We start from the raw sequence: 24,039 nt of genomic DNA, 5'->3' as shown, positions 1-24,039 counted from the left end.
AAATACATTTTGATTGCTTTATACAGATCATTAAGATAGACTAAATTACTGATTTTAACTTAAGAGCGGTAAAAACATGTTATTTAGGTTATCCTCTTCTACATTAAACTAAACAAATGAAATTAAAAGGTAGGAATTAAGTTGTTTATTGTAAGTTAGTGGTTTCAAATTTTTTTATAAGTTACTAAATTCTTTGAATCCAATCTTGTGGTAGGTGCAGTGGGTAAAGCAGACAAATACAAAGTTTTTCTAGGCTCCCATGTTCTGTTCTTTCAGTGACCTCTGAGACATTGTTGGTTCAAGAGTTGATTTGAAAAGTAACCTTACTAGGTTGGTGATATATCTCTTTAAGCCCAGCACTAGGGAGGCAGAGGCAGTTTAAGGCCAGTCTGGTCTACAGATTGAGTTTCAGGGCTACTTAATAGAAAGACCCTGTCTCAGAAACCTGAAAAAAAAAAACTAAACCCAATTTTAATTAAAAGCATTCCAAATTAAAATTTAGAATATTAAATGTTGATTGCAACAGCTACTTGTTACAGGTTGCTGCAGTCAGTATCCCTTATTCACCTGATACACTGCCACATTCTAACATTCTATAACAGTAGAATAGAATCATTTTTTTTTGAAGATTTATTTATCATGTACAGTGTTCTGTCTGCATGTATCCCTGCACGCCAGAAGAGGGCACCAGATCTCATTACAGATGCTTGTGAGCTACCATGTGGTTGCTGGAAATTGAACTCAGGACCTCCTGAAGATCAGCCAGTGCTCTTAACCTCTGAGCCATCTCTCCAGCCCTAGAATCATTCTTAATTTCCTCAGTGAAGTACAATAAAGCATCTCACACACACACACACAGACACACACACACACACACGATGATGTTGTTATGACCAAATCCATGGGTCCCCACAAAAGCCAATAAAGGAGACCAAGTCCCATATGTAAAAGCAAAGATTTTATTTTAATCAAGTATGCAAATTCAGTCTCAACGCATGTCCAACATATTGGAATATCCGGAGACCCCCGAATGCAATTAGAATTGGGTTTTTATAGTAGTAAAGGAGGGGTGAGGGGTCTCTGAGGTTTTGGACCCCTGATTGGCTCACATTTGTCTAGGGGTGTCCTGGTGGAGTGCTCAGGCAGGTGATCCTATCTACAGCAGTTGGAATGTCAGGCATTTTCTTTGAATGGTCTGCTCTTGGGTGGGGGGTTGGGTAATCTAGGCCTGCCAGGCATTGTCTCAGGGTTAAACTATTGAGACTCCAGACTCCATTTAAATTTATCTGTGGCCAGAGTCCCAGGTGATAATGGTTGGAAGTAAAGAATTTCCTTTGGGTGACCTGCCCAGACTTAGTTTTCATGGCTGGCCCTTACAATGTAAGCAGAAATACTTGTTGGATAATGAGAGTTATCTGATGAGAGCTGAGGAGGAAGAGACTAGAAACTAGAGTGGTAGGTGTTATTTTGAACTTGGTTAAAATGACCCAGGGAAAGCTTCACTGAAAAGGAGACATTTAACTGAAGAGCTGGAAGAGTGATGGCATGAGCCAGATATAGACTTGGTATGCAGAGAATGAACATCCTAAGTAGAGAGAATCTAGAAATTGCCCTAGTAGGAGGCGGTTCTGTGTTTGAGGAATATTACGCTGGCCAGTATTAACTGGAGCAGAGTAAGTAGAGGAGTAGTATATTACTAGTGTCATGAATGGGAAGTTAAGGAGAATGTAGGTTTGAGACAAGTTCTGATTTTCTAGATTCACATAAAAGGAAAATGAACAGTGCATTTGTTTTTTTGGGTTTTTAGTACTAGCATTCATCAGACTAAGCTCCTTGCTATTTTGACACATTTTCCACCTACTTAACTTGAGGTCCCCCCACCACTTTGAAGGCAAGGGATACCATCTGTATTGTTCTAAAAATAATTTTGGGTAAAAAAAAAAGCCTTCCAATTTCTTTATCTCAGAACTGCTCTAGAGCTAATTTGACTCAGTAGTGATGGGAGGAATCATTTTTTTTAAAAGTATTTTTAGAACTTTGGGAATGGTTATATCAAGCCATTTTTGTAGACCTTCCACTAAATAGATTTCATTAAAAATAATTTATAATGCTGTATGCTGGAACAATTATGAAGTTTTTTTTTTTAGTATTTATGTTTAAGTTAAGGCCTTATATATCAGCTAAGTGTATCCTTGCCTAAATTTTGCTTCATAAAATTACAGAACTGAGATGAGTTTATAATTTGCCCACAGTGTGCTGCAATTCTTGTGTATAATATTTTTTTTAAGAATTTAAATTTTTTAAAAATATTTATTATGTATACAATATTCTTTCTGTGGTATGCCTGAAGGCCAGAAGAGGGCGCCAGACCTCTTTACAGATGGTTGTGAGCCACCATGTGGTTGCTGGGAATTGAACTCCGGACCTTTGGAAGAGCAGGCAATGCTCTTAACCACTGAGCCATCTCTCCAGCCCTTGTGTATAATATTTGAGAATATTTTAATGCAGTTATAAATCTATCAATTCAGACATTGCAAGCCCGGTAACATCAGAGTCACAGTAAAAACTTCCAGTTTTGTAATATTCTGTATGACTCCTCCTAAAAACAGAGATTCCCTTTCTCAGAGATATGTATATGAAGAGGACTGTTGTCTGCCATTGGTTTTTGTAAGTGAAAGCTGTTTTCATATGTGAAAGGAAAGATATATCCTCCCTTTCCTAGGAGGATGTTAAAAACTTGATGACTTAAAACAGCTATCCTGCCCTTTCCCAAACCAAAAATACTTGTCTTGCTGTTGTGACAAAGTATCTAATCAGAGAAAAACAACAACAACAACAAAAGAACCCAAGAGAAACCCAACTGAAGAAGGAAGGGTGTGTTTTGGCTCATAGAGGGCCTTTAGGCAACTGGTCACATTGAATCTGCAGGCAGGAAGCAGAGAATGAAGAACGCTTTTGTTCCCTTTCTCATTTTTATTCAGTTCAGGACTCGAGCCCATAAAATGGTACCTCCCACACTTAGGTGTGCCTTCCTACCTCAGTCTAATCTAGGAAACCCCTAAGAAGTGGGCAGAGGCTCGTTTCTGCAGTGATTCTAAGTCTCATGAAGTTGACAGTCAATCTTGATTGACCATCACCTTCCAAATAAGCGCCAGATTTCTTGGAGTAGCTTGAACCCACAGAAATACTGCTTGTTGCCCTTCCTCCCTATGTATTTATCACCACGTGCTTATATGTTATCTATGTCTAAAAAGTGGCTAACCCAAAGTTAGAAAGTACATGACTGGTGGAGAAGAGTCATCTGTATGGCTGTGGAGGTTTGCAGTCTCCAAAATAAAACTTTTTGGGTTTTGATGGGGGAAGATGAGTTAAATGGACGAAAATTACACCAAACTTCCTTAAATATTTACAGGAATTAAATTGTATTTTGTTGTAGGTGATGTTAGGTCCTTGTTTAGAATGCATTAGAATTGGTTTTTAAGTTATAGTTGCTGTATTTTTATGATTTAAAAAGTAAAGCAAATCCCATTTTGTCAATAGATAATTATGTGTGAATTCAGGAAAAACTCAAATTTCCTCTGAAGTACTGTTTGTGATAGCTAAATCTTACTAACACTTTGTTCTTTACTTGATAGTATAGGCAAAACTATTTGAGACAGGTTCAGTATGTAGCTTAAGCTGAACTGAACATCTTGATCTTCCTGCCTCAGTCTTCCAGTTGTTGGAGTTATAGGCATCTGCCACTGGTACTAATTACAAGGCCTTGCTTAGAGGTTCAGGCTTGAGAGGTGGAAGCAAGAGGATTAGGCGGTCAAGGTTATTCTGTCACACAGTGAGTTCCAGGCCAGCCTGGGCTACGTGAGACCTTGTCTCAAAAAAACCAAACCAAAACAAAACAGGCAAAAAAATTATGATGATATCCTATTCTGCTAATTGAGATTGTTTTATCACCTGTGTCATGATTTGGAGGCTCATACCAGATATTTAGACAGAAGATATCTTAGTAGAAATAATCTAACTAGATAAAAAGTTGTTAATTAAGCACCAGAATGATAAAAGTAAAACTCTCAGGTATTGTGAAGAAAGACATAAGAAGACATCAGCTACTCATAGGACTTAGGGGCCAAAGATAGAATTAGTAACATAGAAGATGAGCCTTTGAAATGGGAATGCAGAAGTTGAGTGTCTGAGACTGAGACCTAGGCTTCTGAATTGGGTTTGACAGTGCTAAATCTCAAATGTTAGAAACATTGAGAACTGGATATACTTGGTGTTTTGGGAAGATGCTGGGGGAATGTGCGCATGCCTTTCTGTTTGCCTGCTTTGTTATTTATTTATTTATTTCCACAATGTTTAGCTATGTAGTCCTGGTTGCCTGTCTGTTTGCCTGCTTTCTGAGAGCTAGAATTCTATGTAGTGTGCCTGACTCTATTTTCCTTTTTAATGGCCATGGTTTCTTTTTTAAAACATTACAGTCTTGAAGGAACTTCTTATTTTTGTCTCAAAGGAAGCTGTAGTTAACATATTCTAAAATTCCAGTTTGGGTTGACTGTCTTCTCTATGACGATTCTTCCCTCTGTCTACCCCTTATAATTTTTTTGGTCCATGTCTTATAAAAAATTAGAGTGCTTTTATGTAGTAGGTTAAATTTTATCTAATCCTTCATTTAAAGTAGTCTTGAAAAAAAATAAAGTAGTCTTGAAATTGTAACAAGGAATCTAAAAGTTAGATACTGTAGAGTGCATTTGTAATCCTCTGGGAATACCTATTTAAGTAAACACAGGTATTTATGACCGTTCTATAATATAAATGATAACAAATAATAAAAGCTTTCCTTATTGTCACACTTTGGTGTGTTATTGCTGATTTAAAGAATTACTGGTAAATTACAGATTAAAAGAACAACCTTCCAGGTTTTGTGTACTGTATGAAAAGTCTGCCATTGAGCTGGGCAGTGGTGGCGCACGCCTTTAATTCTAGCACTCCGGAGGCAGAGGCAGGTGAATCTCTGTGAGTTCGAGACCAGCCTGGTCTACAAGAGCTAGTTCCAGGACAGGCTCCAAAGCTACAGAGAAACCCTGTCTCGAAAAACCAAAGAAAAAAAGAAAAAGAAAAAAAAAAAGTCTGCCATTGTAGTGACTTCTTGTGGCTAGGATAACTTTCATGATAGCAAGGGTTATTTTGCCTTGGTTTTAAAATCCATAGTGTAGCATTAAATCTATTTAGATGTGTTCCATTCTGTACACTGAGAACAGTGAGCAAGCATGTTCTAATCACCATATCAGTAACAGTGGCTGACATCTACTGAGTGTATGCCTGTTATGTGCTGCATATTCACTGTACTGTATTTCTACATATTTCCTGATGATCTCAGTGAAAATGGCAGTACTAGCTTAGCTGCATATTCACTGTACTGCATTTCTACATATTTCCTGATGATCTCAGTGAAAATGGCAGTACTAGCTTATGAGCTGTTTCTGGCCTTTAACACCACAGTGAGAGGCTCTCTGGACCATATTTTGAGAACTGCTGAACTATGGAAATTATAAGAAGCAATATAAACTGTTTTCTTTACCATTTTCAGTAAATCATCTCTCCACTCCCATTGCTAGCATAGGTGCTACCTCACTGGTATAATGCCATGGAGGCAGAATATTTATGATACTGTATGATGAGCCAAGACAAAATGGTTTCAGACAGAGGCAGGAATAAAATTTAATGGAACAAAATGACTGTTTGGGCACAAGTAACCTAACATAAGAAGTGTTAATAGCAGATTTTGTTTTGGTTTTAAATATCAACTGCAGAAATGGTTTGGGTGATATGTCAAAGGGGTTGATGTTCATTAGCCTATTTATCTACCCATATAATTCCATAGGTAGAGTTTTGATTGTAGAGTGTATTGCATTAATGACAGATTAGTTTATGCTCCTGAATGTTATTTTTCCTCTATAAAGTAAAATAGTTTTTTGGGGGGAGAGGGGCAGGGTCTTGCCATGTAGCCCTGATCCATTGCCTTTGTCTGTAACTAAAGGCATGTACTATACATACCCTACCTAAAATGAAGTAGTTTTAAGATAAGAATTTTATATAGAATAAAGATTACTTTTGGGAGCCGGGCAATGGTGGCGCACGCCTTTAATCCCAGAGGCAAGCGGATCTCTGTGAGTTCGAGACCAGCCTGGTCTATAGAGCTAGTGCCAGAACCGGCTCCAAAGCCACAGAGAAACCCTGTCTCGGAAAACCAAAAAAAAAAAAAAAAAAAAAGATTACTTTTGGGCCTGGGGAAATGGCTCAATGGATAAAGTACCTTTTGCACAAGCACAACGATGTGAGGTTAGTTTGTCAAACTGGTAAGACTGGATGGAGAGATGGCCCAGCAGTTTCAGAGCACCAGCTGCTCTTGCAGTGGGCCTGGGTTTGGTTCCAGCACCTGCATAATGGCTCATAACTGTAATTTGAATTTTAGGGGATACAACACCCTGGCATCCTTGGACTCCTGCATGCATGTAGTGCACAAATCCTCGCACATATACACATAAGTAAAAGCTGGTGGGTGCAGTGGCAAGCCACATGTACAATCTTGGTACTTGGTGAGGCAGAGACAGGTCCCTGGAGCTTCCTGGTCAATCAGTCTCTGAATTAATGACCTCCGGGTTTAGGGGAGACCTTATCTTAGCTGTGAAAGATTAGAGGACAATGGAGGACATCTGGCCCAAATGTATGACTCACCTGTACACACACCAGCACATACACATATTAACTACACACATGATTGTAGCGCCTGCACTATGGATGGTATGCGTGCCAAGAACTAAGCTGGAGGCTTAAAAACACATGCACACGGACAGATAGAGACACGGGTCATCCTTGATATAAGAATGCCAAGTTTATTGTGCTCCAGGGAAGCTTATATAGGGATCTTTAACTGATAGACACGCCCAGCTCTCAGGTTCTTTCAGCTGCAGGCCTTCTCAGAACCCCCTCCCCTGCCATCAAGGTCTCGTGCTCAGGGTAGCTGCAGGCACAGGTGTTTTGCTCAGTTCACTCCAGCAGGGAATGGGTCTGAAGTAGGCAAAGAAAGTCAAGGGGCCAGGGGGTCTGTAGCCCCCAACACATGATTAATTAATTGAAAAAAACATTTTGGCTCTATAACCTGTAGCTTTGTGCACTAAAGGGTTCTAACTGAGAGTATGGTTTGGATGACTTAAGAATTTTGTGAATTAATATAACATAGTTGAAGGATAATTTGGAGATCATCTAGAGAAGAACAGTGAATGTGTTGTGCTTACTGTAGAAAGAGTTGGAGTAGTTAGAAACTTTTAGCTTAGAGAAGAAGGAAGCCAAATGACATTAACTTCTGTAAAATATGGCATCATTTTGAAGAGAACTCTGCTCTCCATGGTAGGAGAGATTTAGATTATTCTAAAAGGTGTTTTTAAAAGCACAGTGAATTGCCTAATCCAGAAAAGTTTGATTGTGCTGTGAATTTACTACCTTTGAAAATGCTTTGGGGGTGTGGTGGAGTGGGAACAGGATCTCATGGAGCCTTGAACTTGGTGTGAAGTTGAGGCTGGCATTGTACTGCGGCTCCTGCTTCTACCTCCCGAGTGCTGACATGACAGGTGTGCACTGCCATGCCTGTCTTCCTGGTTTCTAAACAGTTAATATTAGGACTTTACAGACTAACCTCATGGAATTCTCTTTCAACTGTCTTTATGATAGGTACTTATTTATTTATTTATTAAAGATGTCTGCCTCCTCCCCGCCACAATAGGTACTTCTGAAATTGCTTTTTTCCCTTTTTCCTTCTGATGGCATTTCTCATCAGATCTCGCTAAAAAGTTATTGTAAAAATTGTATTATAAGAACAGGCTCTTACTCAGCTTCGGAGGTATAAAATGGGAAGAAATAATGGACTAGGCTTTCTACAGGGAGAGATGTTTGGTTGAGTGGAGAGGCCATTTCAGATAAGAAAGTTTCTGTTCCTTATTGAATTAGTTATGCTTTCAGATAATTTGTACCTACCTGTTATTAGGTAGCATCAGAAATACTAGTTTATGGTCACTGTCCTCAGTGGGGATGTATGAGGGAGCTGAAGGTAGGAAAGCTTAGGTATATGATGCACTTAAATGAAGTGTGTTAAATGACAAATTTAGGTTAGAACATCTCTAGGAAATTTAGAGCAGAATTAGTAAAACAATAATAAAAGCTAAAACTTTTGAAAATGTGTTTAGTTGTAGCGTCAGGAGAGAAGCATCAAAAGTGCGTGGCTGTGATAACACGAGGACAGTGCTGCTAATATCTCTGAGGCGATTAGCAGGGAGGCCAGCTAGGAGGCTTTTGGAATGGAGTGAGGTAAAGTGGCCTGACATTTCTTAGCAGATCTCCAGAACCAGATTCCTTGGCTCTTTCTGTGCTGTTTTAAAACTTAGCACCATCCATCTCTTATATGGATTTCTGCATCACCATTCCACTAACAGGCTTCTTTCTAAAACTACTGGCGATCTAGCTAAATTTAATGGTCTGGTTTTATATTTTTTGCTTAATGGAGAGTCAGCTGGAGCTTCTGGCTTAAGTATCACAGTGGAGTCACTTTCTGCCTCACTGCCAAGTGTGTATTTACTTTAAGAAATCACAAACACTCCTCCCTCCTTTTCAGACTTTATATTTGAGGAATTTAATGGATTACTTAATACTTGCTCTAGCACAAGAGATAGAAGTACAACATGCCATAATTCTGACACAGTATACCCTTCTTCCCAGGCTGTTTAGATCTTCCCTTCCTTTAAGACGCAGATGGACTTCTTCCATCTGCAGATGGAAGTGCCTCCAGGACTTCAGTCTGTGTTTCCTTCCTGAGCATTTATAGCACCTGCACTCAGTGTTGCTCCTTCATCCAATTCTTTTCATATCTGGTCTTTTTTGGTTTTTCGACACAGGGTTTCTCTGTAGCTTTGGTGCCGGTCCTGGAACTAGCTCTTGTAGACCAGGCTGGCCTCGAACTCACAGAGATTTGCCTACCTCTGCCTCCCAAGTGCTGGGATTAAAGGTGTGCGCCACCACCGCCTGGCTCATGTCTGGTCTTGATTAAACTGTCGGTTCCTGGAGGGCAAGAAATCGATAATGGTTCTCTATATTTATTACACAAGCATAGTCTCATACACATGTGCAATTATGAATTCTTGTTAATTTCCACACATTTTAAATACCTCCTTCATGCTGACATATCCCAAGAATGTTAAGTTCTTACACTAGTGCCAGTTACATTTCAGTTTAAACATGCCTTTATTTTAATGTGGGGAATGGAACAGCGACTGTCTTAAAAATTTGAACAAGGTAAAGCTATGTGCAGGGAGAGAGAGTGAGACAACAGCATATAGGGGAATAATAGCCGATACTTCTTTGATGACTGAACAGTAATAATAGCTCTCATTTTTTAAAATATTTATTTATTATGTATACAATATTCTGTCTGTATGCCTGAAGGCCAGAAGAGGGCGCCAGACAGATGGTTGTGAGCCACCATGTGGTTGCTGGGAATTGAACTCAGGACCTTTGGAAGAGCAGGCAATGCTCTTAACCACTGGGCCATCTCTCCAGCCCAATAGCTCTCATTTTTTATGATCATAATCGGCATCGGCTGACCTTAAAAAAACAACCTTTTTGCTTGATGTTGTTCTAAGTACTTTAGATCAAATGGGTACAGCTGTAATTCTCATCCTCATTTTATAGTAAAGATACTATAGAAAATTATTGACTCGGGCACAAAGAGATCTGGGCTTTGGTTTTAGTTCTAATAATTGCCTTTGTGCAAACAACCTCTAATGTCAGTGAACGCTTATTTTTTTCATCTTTAAATTGAAGGTCAGGGGCTGTAAACTTCAGGAATCCCCCCCCCCAACTCATTTGGTATAGTGTAACCTTGATTTCATAGGCTTATAAAGTACTCATGTAAGACATGAGCATTTCTGATTGCTACAGTGTGGTGGGGTAATGTGAGTTATTTCTTTAAGAACCTTGAAGGTGTTATTTAGGAGAATTTAAATTTGGTTTTCCTAAAAGGAGGACAGAATTTGAGAAGCAGCGTAAAGCAATGACTCTCAGAGCATTAGGTAAATAGATGTGAATAGGGCTGTAGTTCTCTGTATCTGTCTTCTTCCTCCCTGCCTTTCTCTCCCTCCTCCCTTTCTTTCTCTTCTCCAACTCCCTCTTCCTTCTCTTCTTCCCTCTATCATTTCCCTCTTCCCTTGTATCTTCTACCCCATCAACTCAAAAGTGCATTAGTACTTTACCTTCCCAAGACACTCCTAGAGTAATATTATTAACATATTATTAACACTTTCTGAATGTTTTCTCTGTGTATGCATGTAGTATTTTAAGCATAGTTACCTTGATTGTTTCATTGTGTATATGAGGAAGCTGGAATTTCAGACAGTGAACATTATGACAGGCTCACAGCTGGAAACTGTTGTAGTCAGTACTTGAATTCTGATTCCAAAACCTGTGTTGTCTCTCAGAAATTGACTCTGCCCAGTACTCTAGGTTGCATTTTGCTAGGAGCTACTTGGGATTAAGGGCGTATATGGGGTGTTCCCTGCCACAAGATCCTCCTCCTCTGCCTGGCCTTTTTTCTTTGTTTTTGTAGTGTCGTGGAACAAATCTAGGCCCTTCTATATGCTAGAGTATTCTACCACTGAGCTGCACTTCCAGCTCTAAAGTTTTGACTGTAGCGCCGTTTTGTTCTTTGGTATCACTTAGACGTCCTTTTCATCTTTGCTTTGTCATTGAGTCACTAGTCTTGCTTTTGTGATCCTGGGACAGAATGTTTGTGTGCTCTGTCTGAACACCAGCAAGTGCAGTGTGAAGTGTCAGCATCCTTTCTGTGTTCTTATCTCCCATCCCTACGGCAGCTTATTTCTTTTTTTTCTAGAGAGTGTGTTAACCTACTGAAACTTTTCTTTTCTTGGGTGGTAATAACATGAATTTTTTAGCCTCAGAGAAAAATACATTAGAACTTCCAACTTGCAGGGTATGTATTGAAGCCTGGGCTTGTGGTGTAATTTTTGACCGTTTGTGGTTCAATCTCTTAACACATTTTACACTCCTATGTCTTTAGTTTTTGTAAGTTGGTTTCTTGGCTTTGGTTTTTACAAACTCCTGGTACTGCCTGTCTTCCTTTGCCTCCATAGTGTTCTTGACTGTCAGCTCCTCAGCTAGCTTTTTCTAGCTATTCTTGTCTGCCCTGCTTTATTTAACTCTTCTACCTTCCCCCTGCTCAACTTTACCTTCATGCCCTAATGCAGATTCCTGCATCTATTTGTCAATTCTCTGACTCCTTGCCTTCACTTTAGTCTTGGTACACCTTTGTATAGCTCATAAAATTGGTGTAAAAGAAATTGAGGTGGAAGTGTACTGTTTGGCTGCACTTTAATCCCAGCACTGGGGAGGCAGAGACTGGTGGATCTCCTGTGAGTTCAAGGCCAGCCTGGTGGACAAGCTAGGTCTCTGACAGGCTCGCTGGCTACAGGAAAAACCTGGCTCGAAAAACAAAAACAAAAACAAAACAAAACAAAACAAAAAAGAAAAAAGTGTATACTTTGGTATGTTGGTAAGAACTTGGGCTACTGAGTTTTCATACCAAGATCCTGCTGCCACCCATTCTCCCTTCCTTCCAACATTAGCATTGGTATGACTTGAGAGAGGAAAAAATAAGAAAAAAAGATAGGAAATGTTAAACCCTTAAGTATTTAGTTTGGTCTTTAATGTAACCCAGCCTTTCCCTCCAGATTTAACTCAAGCTTTCCCTTACTTTGAAACTTCTAGATTTATGAATATTGAATTATTTTGAGATACAGGGGTTGTTTTCCCTGATATTCACTAAGGAGTCTGTTTACCTTCAGGATGACATCTGAACTGGAGAGCAGCCTAACATCTATGGACTGGTTACCACAGCTTACCATGAGAGCAGCCATACAGAAATCTGATGCTACACAAAATGCACACGGAACGGGAATGTCTAAGAAGAATGCACTCCTTGACCCAAATACAACGCTGGACCAGGAAGAAGTCCAACAGCACAAAGATGGAAAACCTCCGTACAGTTATGCCAGCCTCATCACATTCGCAATTAATAGCTCACCCAAAAAGAAAATGACTTTAAGTGAGATTTACCAGTGGATTTGTGATAACTTCCCGTATTATAGAGAGGCTGGCAGTGGTTGGAAGGTAAGCATTTTGTTTAAATTAAAGCTTTTGTGCAATAAGCAATGATAATAGTGCTAATTGCAACGAAGCTTTGTTGAAAGCCATAAAACTAAAGATTAAATTCTGTCTTAATCATTTTTAGGATGCCAAAAATGAGAAAAAAATTTTAATTCCATTGATTGATAGATTGATGTGAGTATGTGTATACCACCTTGCACACCTGGAGACCAAGCAACAGCGTGGGAGTTTTCTCTTTCTACTAATTTGCAGATTTAAAATCCCTCTTAACTGGCTTATTAGTATGAAAATGATTTTTAATAGCTTGCTTTTTGAGCAAATCTGCTTTAACAGTATTTTAGTGGGAAAAATACATTTTCTAAGGTTTATAAAAACTTTTAAGTTTATTAGTGTTTTGCCTGCATCATATATGTCTGTACACTGCATGTCTTTCTGGTGGTAATGAAAGCCAGAAGAAGGTATCAGATCCACTGGGACAGGAGTTGCAGATAGTGTTGGGCCACCATTTAGGTCCTGGGAACTGAAGCTGGATCTACTAGGAGAGCAGCCACTGTTCTTAACTGAGCCATCCCTCTAGACTAGAAGTATATTTTGAAATTGAACTCACAAAATTTTGTGCTATAGCTCAGTGGTAGGTGATTGCCTAGGAAGCATAAAGCCCCTTGTTTGAACTCTAGTTCCCTGCTTCTCCTTGAAAGATACAAAACCAATTTTTCCCCCTTTGAGATAGGGTTTCTCTCTGTAGTCCTGGTCTCTGCCTCCTGAATTCTGGAATTAAAGGCATGTGACAACTCTGCCCAGCCAAAACTTAAACCTCAGAATTAAAACATCATTGTAAACAAGTAGTAGTAGTTTATTTAAACTCTATTTTTTGTTTTTACTACCAGACACTCTAGGTGCTTTTTGTCAAGGTTTGGATTAGTGCGATAAATACAAAAAAAGTTTTAAAAAGATCTGATATTTAAAGTAAGAGCAGATATGAAGTTGGTAGATTAATGTAAGCTGAAGAGAAGTCTAGGGGCAATAATTTTGCAAACTTAGCAACTTAAGAAAAGCCTAGAAAATGAGAAAGAAAATTTGGATGCATGTAGACAGTGAGGTAGTTCAGAACATGTCTTTGGATGCTTAAAAATACTTGAGTTTATCAAATGTATTTAAAATAGGAACGTTTAGGAACGTTTTAAGTGACTAAAATCAGATTTGTAATGCTAACACATAACCACCTATATAGTATGGAGAATGGCAGATAGGGGAAGGAAGTATCAGGCTGTTGTACTACTATTAGTGAATCTTGTGTCCTGGACTGACACAGGAATAGAAAAGATGGTGAATAGTCTTGGTTGACGACCCATTTCTAGAGAGGAAGATAAGACAGGAGGAAACAATATACAAAAGTTCAATTCAGTGTATAACATTTAAAACTAGTAGTTGTTTTTTAAAAGTAGAATCAATAATCTACCATTATATTATCATATCTGTAACCTCCCTTTTTTCTTTTCAAAACAAGAACCTTGAATCTAGTATTCTTTGCTTAGCTTTTTTTCTGACCATTACCAAATAACAGCTTGTAACTAATCCCCCTAAACAATGACAGATATCCACAACCCATTGAATGGCCAAAAACTACCTTCCTCACTTCTTATGAATACGGGTGTTGAATTCTTAAATTTACTTCCTGCTGTCTGGGTGTGACAGTATCTTTAGGGAATCCTGAAAAGAAAAATTTGGGTTAATTGTTCAGTCTGGGAGAGGTAGCTATACCATTATTTTTGTCCAGTCTGCATAATGGGAAAGTGCAGGGCTTGTCTGTAGTCTGTGAGGCTGGATCATCTCAGCTAGCCCCCTCAAAATTATTCTGAGCAGTTTGTAGTTCAAAGCTGATCTTCAGGTGGTATTTATCAGCCTAGTGGTGTTTATTGTCCTGGAGGAATCATCTTTGTGGGTCCCCATCCTCCTTTTGTAAACTTCAAAGGTTGCTGTTAGGTGTGTGCTCATGGTTCACTGCAGAAAACTGATAGAATCGCAAACCTGAAATCATGTACAAGAAGGGAAATGAAACCTCTTTTTTAGAATTAACACTCTGTATGACCGTTAATATCATGACAAAAAATTTAAAATATATACATATTAATCTTATAAATCTTTTACCTTAACAAAAGCTTTCAAAGGGTCAGTATAAAAACCAAAGGAATATGAGATTAGCAGCAATAAAATAGTCCTTAAATTTTTGTTTTTCTTCTGTTTCATATCAGGTTCTCTTACATGAGACAGATTTTGAATTTCACTTAACAAGCATTCTTGGGTTTAGAGAAAGAGCCACATTCTAACTCCAAAGCCAACTTTAATATTTAGTTGGATTGGGACTACAAAGACCATTTGCATTGTATGTATGTAGAGAACAGCAGAAACAAACATTTGGGAAGATATATGAAATTTTACCCTGTTGTAAATGTGATCTGCCCATAGGCCAATTTACCCTTTTTCTTGAGACATTTTTTTTTTTTTTTCTGGATGATTTGCCCTTTTTCTTCAGATGTCTCATTTGTCCAGTAGTCTTCAGATTCCTTAGCTGGCTTCCTTTATTTTCCTGAAAAGACAGAACAAAACTGTTCCCTAATCCTAAATTTGGGGGAGATTCTCTTTTGGCAAGTTTTATTTGATGAAATGAAAAGCATTTGTTAGTTTTATAGGTTAATTTAGATTAAATGGCCATGGTGCTTAATGAACTATCGTCTCTTCTAATTAAGAGGGTCTCTTGTTCAAATCAAATCTTTATCAATTTTGATAGTATCCATAACTTTTTTTTCCTTTGGAAACAAAAGCAAAACCCTTCCCCAATGTAACACATGCCCTGGTTTCCATTCTGAGGTCAGTAAATCTTTAAAGTATATTGACTGATTTAATTCTGTAGTTTTTTTTTTTTTTTAACTATCCAATGCCTCTCTGTAGCTGTTTTTTCTTTCTCTTTAGCATTTAGAAAATTCAAAGTTAATAAAGCATTATGCAGTTTATTTCTTGGGGTATTTATTATCCCTTTCTGTTTATTTAACATATCCTTTACAGTTTAATTTGATTCTGCTATATGTCTGCTGTGTAGGATTATGTGGTATACCTGTAATATACTTTATATTATAATAAGTGAAAACCAGTTTCATTTTCTTAGAGACATATGCTGGAGCATTGTCTGTCTTTATTTGTACAGGCATACCCATGATGACCATAACTTCTAGCAAATGTATAATTACTGAATCAACATTTCTGAACTCAAAACAATTACCCGTTGAAAACCTGAATAGGCATCAATGGCATGGTGTACATATTTTAATTTTCAAAATTTTACAAAAATGGAACACGTCTGCCTGCCATATTTCATTCCTTTGAGTACCATTTGAATTGCTTCCTGCAGGTAGTGGTGTTTGATTATATAAAGAACAATTAAGACATTTCCTTATAATTCTTTGGCTTGTTGCCACGTGATGGAAAAGTCTTATTTTAAACCTTTGCTAGTGACATGATTTTTGGTTTTTCGAGACAGGGTTTTTCTGTGGTTTTGGAGCCTGTCCTGGAACTAGCTCTTGTAGACTAGGCTGGCCTCGAACTCACAGAGATCTGCCTGCCTCTGCCTCCTGGGGATTAAAGGTGTGTGCCACCACCACCCAGCTGGATGTCTGTTGTGTATATGGGATGATGTCTCTTCCTCATTATATCTTGTAAGTGAATAAATAATGAAGTTAATTCTGTATCATCTGGTATAAATCCAGTGGTTTCAATATGTAAAAAAACAACTTTCTGCATATTGTGAATTGATAACTATGTTCAGGGTTTCTTTAAAATCCCTTAGTACCATGAGAATAGCATATAAGTCTGTTTTGGATAGAATCATAGGAACTTTGTTCCACTTTCTTAAATTTTTTGATTTGTAACCTGCCTTTCTTGATTTTATTGCACCAGTATAGACTTTAGGGGCTCCAGTTATTGGTGTGTTTTGTGCAATGTGAGGAAGGATCTAGCTAGTTCTCTTTATGTGTTGAATTATCTTGCTTTTGGGATAGTTGTTGCTACTCTCTCCTCCAAAAATTACTACAAGCTCTTTGTCAGTGTTTACTTTCTTCCCATAATTTGTCAATTTCATCATTATTAAAACATAGTATAATTCATGCTAGGTCTATTCCTGCTAATTGACAAAGTCTCAGTTTTCCTTTTAGAATTAACTCAGAGACCTTTTCCATATAAGATTTTAATTTTTTTACTCGGTTTATGTGGTAAAAAGGTCCAGTCTAAGATAATATCTTTCCTCTGCGTTAAAATTTCTGTAGGGGAATGTTTGGATGGCAATATGATCAGAATGCAGTTAAGATTTGAATCTGTACAATCCACATGTGCCTTCTGTAATTTCTCTTTAATCAAAGTCAATTCTCTCTCAGCCTCAGTTGATAATTCCCCAGGACTAGTTAAATCCTTGTCACCATCTAAGGTTTTCTTTAAATTGATCAGATCATCAGCACCTATCCCAATAGTGGGCTACAGATGGGAAATGTCTCTTAGCAATCTTTGGAAGTCATTCAGATTCTGTAATTGATCTCTTCTAATATGTACTTTTTGGGGTCTAATTTTTTATAACCATATTTTATATCCTAAATAATTAATAGAATCTCCTCTTTGTATTTTGTCAGGAGCAATTCATCCATCCATCCATTTCATGAAATCCATTCCTCCAAAAGTGGCTGGCCTTGCCTTTAATTGCCTCATTATCCTTTTGTCATTCAGTTTTTATTTGTCTAGCTTCAGAATTTGGTATCTTTCTATTTGCTGCTGAAGTCAGTCTTTGTAAGAAATCCGTAAAAGTTTTGGGCCATGTATAACTTTAGTAAATGACTCAGTTTTCTTTTATAATTCTCTAATTCTGTCCCAAGCATTCAAAGCTGCTGCGTGGCATAAATCTAGGGTGTGGTCAGCATATACAGCCTGCCTTTCTATAGTAACTTAGTCTCCTCCATGAATTTGATCTTGGGAGATATCCCTATCTCTATCTTTACTCTGTTGTTCAATAATCTTAGCCTCTTCTCTGAGCCAGGTACTCCATTGTAATTGTGGATTAGGCTCTAAAATACCTTTAACCTTTATCCAGTCATTAGGGATAATGCTAATACAAAGTGACCATGAGTCACTTTGCTTCCCAAAAGGTGAATGCATGCTTTGTAGTTGCTTACATTTCAAGCAGAGGTAGAATTACCATTTTTAGATTGTAAATTTGCAGTTTGGTACTGACATGGGTTTCAAAATATAGTCTGTATACATCTCTTGACAAAAATATGTACATTTTTGAGATGTTATATTTTATACATAAGCTTTGGAGAGGAAAGTTCTGCTGCATTCATCCTTAGACTAAAGAATTCTTAAAAATATTTTTTTACTTTAGAATTTGATATGTTGTCATATACATCCCCATCCTCTTCTATTTTCCTACCCACCTATCCTTATCCCCTACTCCTTAATTAAAAAACTGTTTGAGTCTGAGTTAAGTTGTTGACTACTCTTGAACATGGAGTCTGCCTTAGAGTATGGTCCATACACCAGGCATCCCTCCTTTGAAGAATACTGGCTTTCCTGTCTCCTCACAGCAATGAGGTGTCAGTAGCTCCTTAGCTAAGGGTGGGACTTCATGTTGACCTTTTCTCTTTGCTGGCATTTTGTCTGGCTTGGGCTTATGTAGGTTTTGTGCATGCTGCCAGAATCTCTTGAGTTCAAATGTGCTGTATCTATCCTGTTGTGTTGGGAAAGCACCATTTCCTTAAGTCATTCACGACCCCTGGCTCTTACAGTCTTTTTGCCCCCTTTCTCCTTAGATCCCCGAGCCTCGAGGGAAGGAATATGATATAGATTCCCCATTTAGGGCTAAGCACTCTGAATAGACTTCAAAATTTATATTAAAAATAGACATTGTGTCCAAAAAGGACCTCCAAAGATACCATTTAAAGGAGTTGTGGAATGTGGTTGGAACCCATCTATCTCTACTAAATATTTGGCCATTTGAAGATAAATGGACAAGCAAAAGTTGTTTGGGAATGAATTTTTGAGCATTTAATTGGAAAAGGGGGGCTTTATTGATATTTTCTGCTTAGAGTCATTGTCTAGTCTCATTTATTTGTGAATAGATTGTTTGACAAACACAGTTCTCCAAAGGTACTTTTCTGTCACCTAAGTTGGTGGTTCTTTTCTATTGTATTGAGGAATTTAGATCTTTTCCTGGCCTTCTGTACCCAGCAAAGTTATATCTTACTAATTTTTATTCTTTGACACTTTAATGTCCATCCTAAACTCTCTCTTCCTCCCAGATCCTCTTCACCTTCATGTTTTAATAACCCACTGACCCAATATCTTTTCATGTATTTTTTCTATTACAAATAGAATCTCATATCTATAATTTGCCTTTGTAATAGATCAGTGAGATTTGTTTTTGCTTCAGAGAAATAGATTGATGTTTTTTCCCCATTTTTATCAGTGTGTATTACAGAGCAAGGGTTTTTATTATATTACTTGTGTCCATACATATGTACCCCCACTTAATATTCACCACCTCTGTTACTCTTTCTCATTCCTTTCCTCCTAAAAATGACTGTAGGGCTCTGGTGGGTCTGTGAGATGGCTTAGTAGACAAAGGTACTTAACCACCAAGCTTGTTGATCTGATTGCCATCTCTGGGGCCTAGATGATGGCAAGAGCTGACCCTACAAGTTGTCTTCTCCACACATGCTCAGACATGTATGTAGACATAAGTTAAATAAAAAATGGATGTGGTGTACACAGTAAAGTTTTGTGTACCTTTTCCAATAAGAAAGGAACAATAAGTCACCAGATATATTCTTTTATCTATAATATTTAAACTGATTCTCTTCTATACATATTTTTTAAAAATAGCTGTTTAGTTAAAAAGTAACTTTTCAAGCTAAAAGTTCATATAGATGTTGGTAAACTGGTGTGTTTATATATTTTTCAGAAAACATTATTCCAAGATGACTATAGCTGTTTGTAAAAGCTCCAATATTATCATTTAAATGATATCTGTATCTATCTAATTTATTTAAAGTTGTGAACTATGTATTTATCATATGATAGTTTGTTTTCTCTTAAAATGTTCTGATTTCGAGTTTACCTGTAGCACAGTGGACTTTTTAACTTTGTTTTGTTGAGTGCTGAAGAGTGAATCTGACTTGTACATGCAGAGCAAGGGCTGTATGTCCCTGTCCTTTAACACTTAGGAAACTCTTAAAAGTGGGAGTACTTGTACCTTATAAACCATTTGGACTTTGTAGGAGAGTAAAAAGAAGAATATAGTTATCACCTAAAAGCCTTTGTAGAGTAACTTCTGACATTTGGCATTCTGATTTATTTCCAAGAATAAATAAATATGTAAGTAACTACAGTTAAGAGGTTGAAATTATGATTCAGAGATTAAGAGCACTTGGTACTCTTCCAGAAGACCTGGGCTCAGTTCTCAGTACCTATGTGTAGTAGCTCAAAACTGTCCTCTGTAACTCCAGTTCCAGGGGATCTGGCGCCCTCTTCTGGCTTCTGTATACACTGGGCATACCTGCATGTGGTACACAGACATGCAGGTAAAACACTCACACATATAAATCTCTCTCTTTCTCACACAGTTAAAGCATGGTATGTATATAGTTCTGTTTGATATTTAATGTTTAGCGTTGCATCATAGGCATCTTCTGCACCAGTAAAGTTTGTAAGCAATTAAATACTATTTACATATATATGTACACAGCACTATATACACATATCACTATATACATATATGTGTATATACATATACATAGTACACTCATAATAACACACACATATCGTTATTAAATCTGCTAGGAGTTGACAATTCCAATAACCTTTTTTCATTTACATTATGCTATACTTAATTTGAGAATTAGATTTAACTTTGAAGCTCATTTATTTATTTATTTTTTTAAAATGTATGTGAGTCTATATAGGTATAGTCTATATAGGTATGTAGGGGTGGGTATTCTTGAAAACAGTAACAGGATATTGGATTCTCTGAAGCTGGAGTTGCAGGTGGCTGTAAGCTGCCTGATTTGAATGCTGAGAATCAAGCTCTGGTCTTCTGTAGGCACAGCAAGCACTTATACCCACTTTCCAGCTCGTGAAGCACATATTCAAAGTTAGCTCTACTTGTAACTAACTGTGTTCCAATTCATAGAAATATGTAGGCTTCTTATTTTGATTTTAAAGATGGAGTAGGTTTTTTCATAGTTCATTGACCCAACAATGGTTTTCTTCTTTAATTTCAGAATTCCATACGACATAATCTGTCACTGAACAAATGTTTCCTTAAAGTGCCTCGATCCAAGGATGATCCCGGAAAGGTAGGACATTTTCTTAAATTGAAGTGATAAGTGTCTTGGCACATAGGAATCAAGACCTTATCTAGTTCATTGATCAAGAGTTTTTTTTTTTTTTTTGCAAAACAGCAAGTACTCCAGCCCACTCTGGCTTAGGTGATATGTGATAAGACCCAGGTCCTTCTAAAAATTTATTTATTGGGTTTTTTTTTTTTTTTTTTGGAGCCAGGGTCTCACTCTATCCTGGCTATCCTGGAATTTACAGATATCTGCCTGCCTCTGCCTCCTGACTGCTGCAATTATGCGCTTTGCCGCCCTATTTTACCCTTCTCTCATCAGGTTGAGACTTCTTTTAAAGTAATAAAGAAGACAGCTAGAGCTTTTCATTGATAGCTTGCCTTGCTTTACCTAGCTTTTGCTTGGTGGTTTTCTTAGTGTTGTGTGTGGAATCTAATCCAATGCTGCTTGTCAGGAGCTCTGGTGGGTTAGCTGTCTGGGGTGGAACTGTGCACTTGGCGGGTAGAACAGTGCTCTAATGAAATAAAAGTTCCTTCCTACTCCGTTCTCGTAGTTGCTTTATTGTCTCCTGATAGAGTCACAGTTTCAGTCAGAGCACACTCCCCATTTTGTTTTAAAACTTAGGTTGTTAGGTTGAATCATGCTTGCTTGTCAACATGAATTGCTAGATTTGTACTCTGAGATAGTTGTGCCTGTTGGCAGATAATGTTCTTATTTGAGTGGTTAGGTGTCTATTCTTTGTTAGACATTTTCTTTTTCGTTTTATTCTGTCATTTCAGTTGTAGTTTAGCTCATTCATGACTTACTGTGAAGATCATCTAAGCGTGTCTTTCACATGGTCGTACAATTCTTTCCCACTCCTGCTTTTTTCGCTTCTTGTTGCTTCTCCCTCAAGATTGAGCTCTAGTATTACTTCACTGATGCATGTTTTCTCTCACTGTAGCCATTGTTATGTTGCATCAGCTCCTAAACTGTCTGTTTTAGGGCTTGTTCTCTGTGTTTACAGGATCTTTCACCAGCAGCCAGCGGTCATTCAGGAATACTAACCCCACACCTTAGTTGCTACTCTTCATTATTTATCTACAGAGTCTACATTTTTATTTAAATCATGCTTATCTTGTTCACTGTTGAACCCTAGTTGCTTGCACAGTGGTCATTGGCATTGAGGAGACACCCCTGTTGATAAGCATACTGTATCTCCCCATTTTTTCTTGATGCCCACACTCGTAAGCAGTGGTGTTTCACAGCACTTTTGAGGATTTGCTCTCCCAGAGGCTGTCATTGACTTTTCATAGATGATTAGAATAGTCTTACTTTTTCTTTATGCTCATAACTCTAGCATTGTGAGGGGGAAATGATAACGAAAAATTTCTTTTGAATGTCCCTCACAATTGCTTTTTCTTTTAAAGAAAGGCAGAATCTTCATAGATCTGGCTGGTCTTGAACCTGCTAAGTAGATCAGTCTGGCCTCAAATTGACAGCGATCTGCCTGTATCTGCCTCTTTTTCCAAGTGCTAGGGTTTAAAATTGTGCATAATCACACCCAGCAATTTTCATAGAACCTGAATCAGATTGAAAACCATTTATAAAAGACAAGAAATAATTTAAATCTACAAAGGCACAAATTAGATTTTATAAACATTGATTCTGATTTTAAAAATTTGCTTATTTCTATGTTTTGAGACAGGTCTTACTATGTAGCCCTGCTGGCTTGGTGTTTGCTTTGGAGACCAGGCTGGGCTTGAACTTGCAAGCAGGCTTCTGCTTCTCTAGGGCTGGAATTGCTAGTGTGTGCCATCATGCCTATTTCTAACTTTTAGAGGGAGTAAATAATCATTAAAATGAACACCTGATTTCTAACTATTTAATTTATTTATACCCATATTCTATTTTTTTTTTTTTTCTGAGACAAGGTTTCTCTGTAGCTTTGGAGCCTGATCTGGAACTAGCTCTTGTAGACCAGGCTGGCCTCGAACTCACAGAGATCCGCCTGCCTCTGCCTCCCGAATGCTGGGATTAAAGGTATTCACTACTACCACCAAGCTCTCTGCTTATATTCTAACTATTTATTACTAACTATTTATTAAGGTAACTAAATTGTTAGCAATTGGAATTACACACTTGACTGCCAGTTTTATTTTCTTATGTGGTTTGAGGTATAGGAGAGATTTTTTCATCTCTTAGAATGTTGTTAGTTCTGGTCTTTGTCCATTAAGTCAAAAGGTAGAAGTAACTGATGTGGGAGTCCCCTCTGTGCACTGTGATTACAATTAATGAATAAAGAAACTGGTTTGGACCTATAGCAAGGCAGAACTTAGGTAGGCAGGGAAAGCTAGGCTGAATGCTGGGAGAAGGAAGGCAGAGAGAACCGCCATGGAGCCCCTACCAGAGTCAGACATGCTGAAACTTTGCCGGTAAGCCACTGTCACGTGGCAATACACAGATTAATGGAGATGGGTTAAATTAATATGTAAGACTTAGCCAATAAGAAGCCAGTGCTAATGGGCCAAGCAGTGATTTAAATAATACAGTTTCTTTGTGATTATTTCAGGTCTAAGCTTCCTTGCAACATTCGCTGTGTTATCAGAGAGGTAGAAAAAGCAGTTGAGACCTGAAGTGCTTGTTGAATCACTTTTTTCATCATGTAAGAAGTCTGTTTTTCCTCTGTTCTTTGAAATAAATTTGAAGAGCCACATTGTTACTGTTTTTTTTTTCCCATCTAAAGAAATACAAAATGAAATTATTTTGCCCCGCAACTATTCCTTTTAGGAGAACAAGTTTCTTTTTGTCTTCTTTGAGTTGGAGTCCTTTCTCTGTCTGTGTATTCGACATTTTTTGCTTAAGAAATTTTTTTTTTTCCTGTGTATGAGTATTTTGCCTTCATGTAGCTCAACGTACCATGTTTGTGCCTGGTGCCCAAGGAAGCCAGAAGACTTTGAGTACTCTGGGACTAGAGTTACAGACAGATGTGAGCTGCTTCTAGAAGAACAGCTAGTGCTATGAGTCATGAAACATCTCTTGAGCTCCTTTCTCTGCTTTTTAACTACCATTTTTTATCCCTGTTCATTTGGATTGTTTTCTGTATTTTTGTCTAATTTATTGACCTAAAACATTTTGTAAATGTTTTATTCTTTAGTTTGTATATGCTTAGTAATAATCTTAGTAAATGATTAATAAGTGTTGCTTGCATTATGAAAACACAGTTGACTAAATTTATGACTAAATTTACATTTAAAAATGATGGCTGTCAGCCTGGCGGTGGTGGCGCACGCCTTTAATCCCAGCACTCGGGAGGCAGAGGCAGGCGGATCTCTGGGAGTTCGAGGCCAGCCTAGTCTACAAGAGCTAGTTCCGGGACAGGCACCAAAGCTACAGAGAAATCCTGTCTCGAAAAACAAACAAAAAAAAAAAAAAAAAAAAAAGAAGGAGA

At 37.8% G+C, this 24,039-nt stretch overlaps 1 protein-coding gene across 7 annotated transcripts in view; it reads left to right on the top strand.

Moving 5' to 3' along the window:
- Positions 1-24,039, top strand: part of Foxj3 (forkhead box J3) — an 821,428-nt gene that overhangs the window by 21,378 nt on the left and 776,011 nt on the right. For 5 of the 7 annotated variants that reach the window (XR_007595256.1, XM_050161431.1, XM_050161427.1 and 2 more), the window contains exons 3-4: positions 11,904-12,228; positions 20,541-20,615. Coding sequence is in view for 6 of the 7 variants with exons in the window: in XM_050161431.1 (XP_050017388.1) it covers positions 11,904-12,228; positions 20,541-20,615 (400 nt within the window). In the remaining variant the exon portion in view is untranslated. The remainder of the gene's footprint in view (positions 1-11,903; positions 12,229-20,540; positions 20,616-24,039) is intronic. The other 2 variants (XM_050161432.1, XM_050161430.1) reach the window with 1 other exon arrangement.

The sequence above is a fragment of the Alexandromys fortis genome, unplaced genomic scaffold (genome assembly GCF_014885135.2).
Source record: "Alexandromys fortis isolate MF-2015 unplaced genomic scaffold, M_Fortis_MF-2015_v1.1 scaffold_122, whole genome shotgun sequence".
NCBI lineage: Eukaryota > Metazoa > Chordata > Mammalia > Rodentia > Cricetidae > Alexandromys > Alexandromys fortis.
Note: the sequence above shows the minus strand (reverse complement) of the source record. Positions and strands in the feature narration are given on the sequence as shown.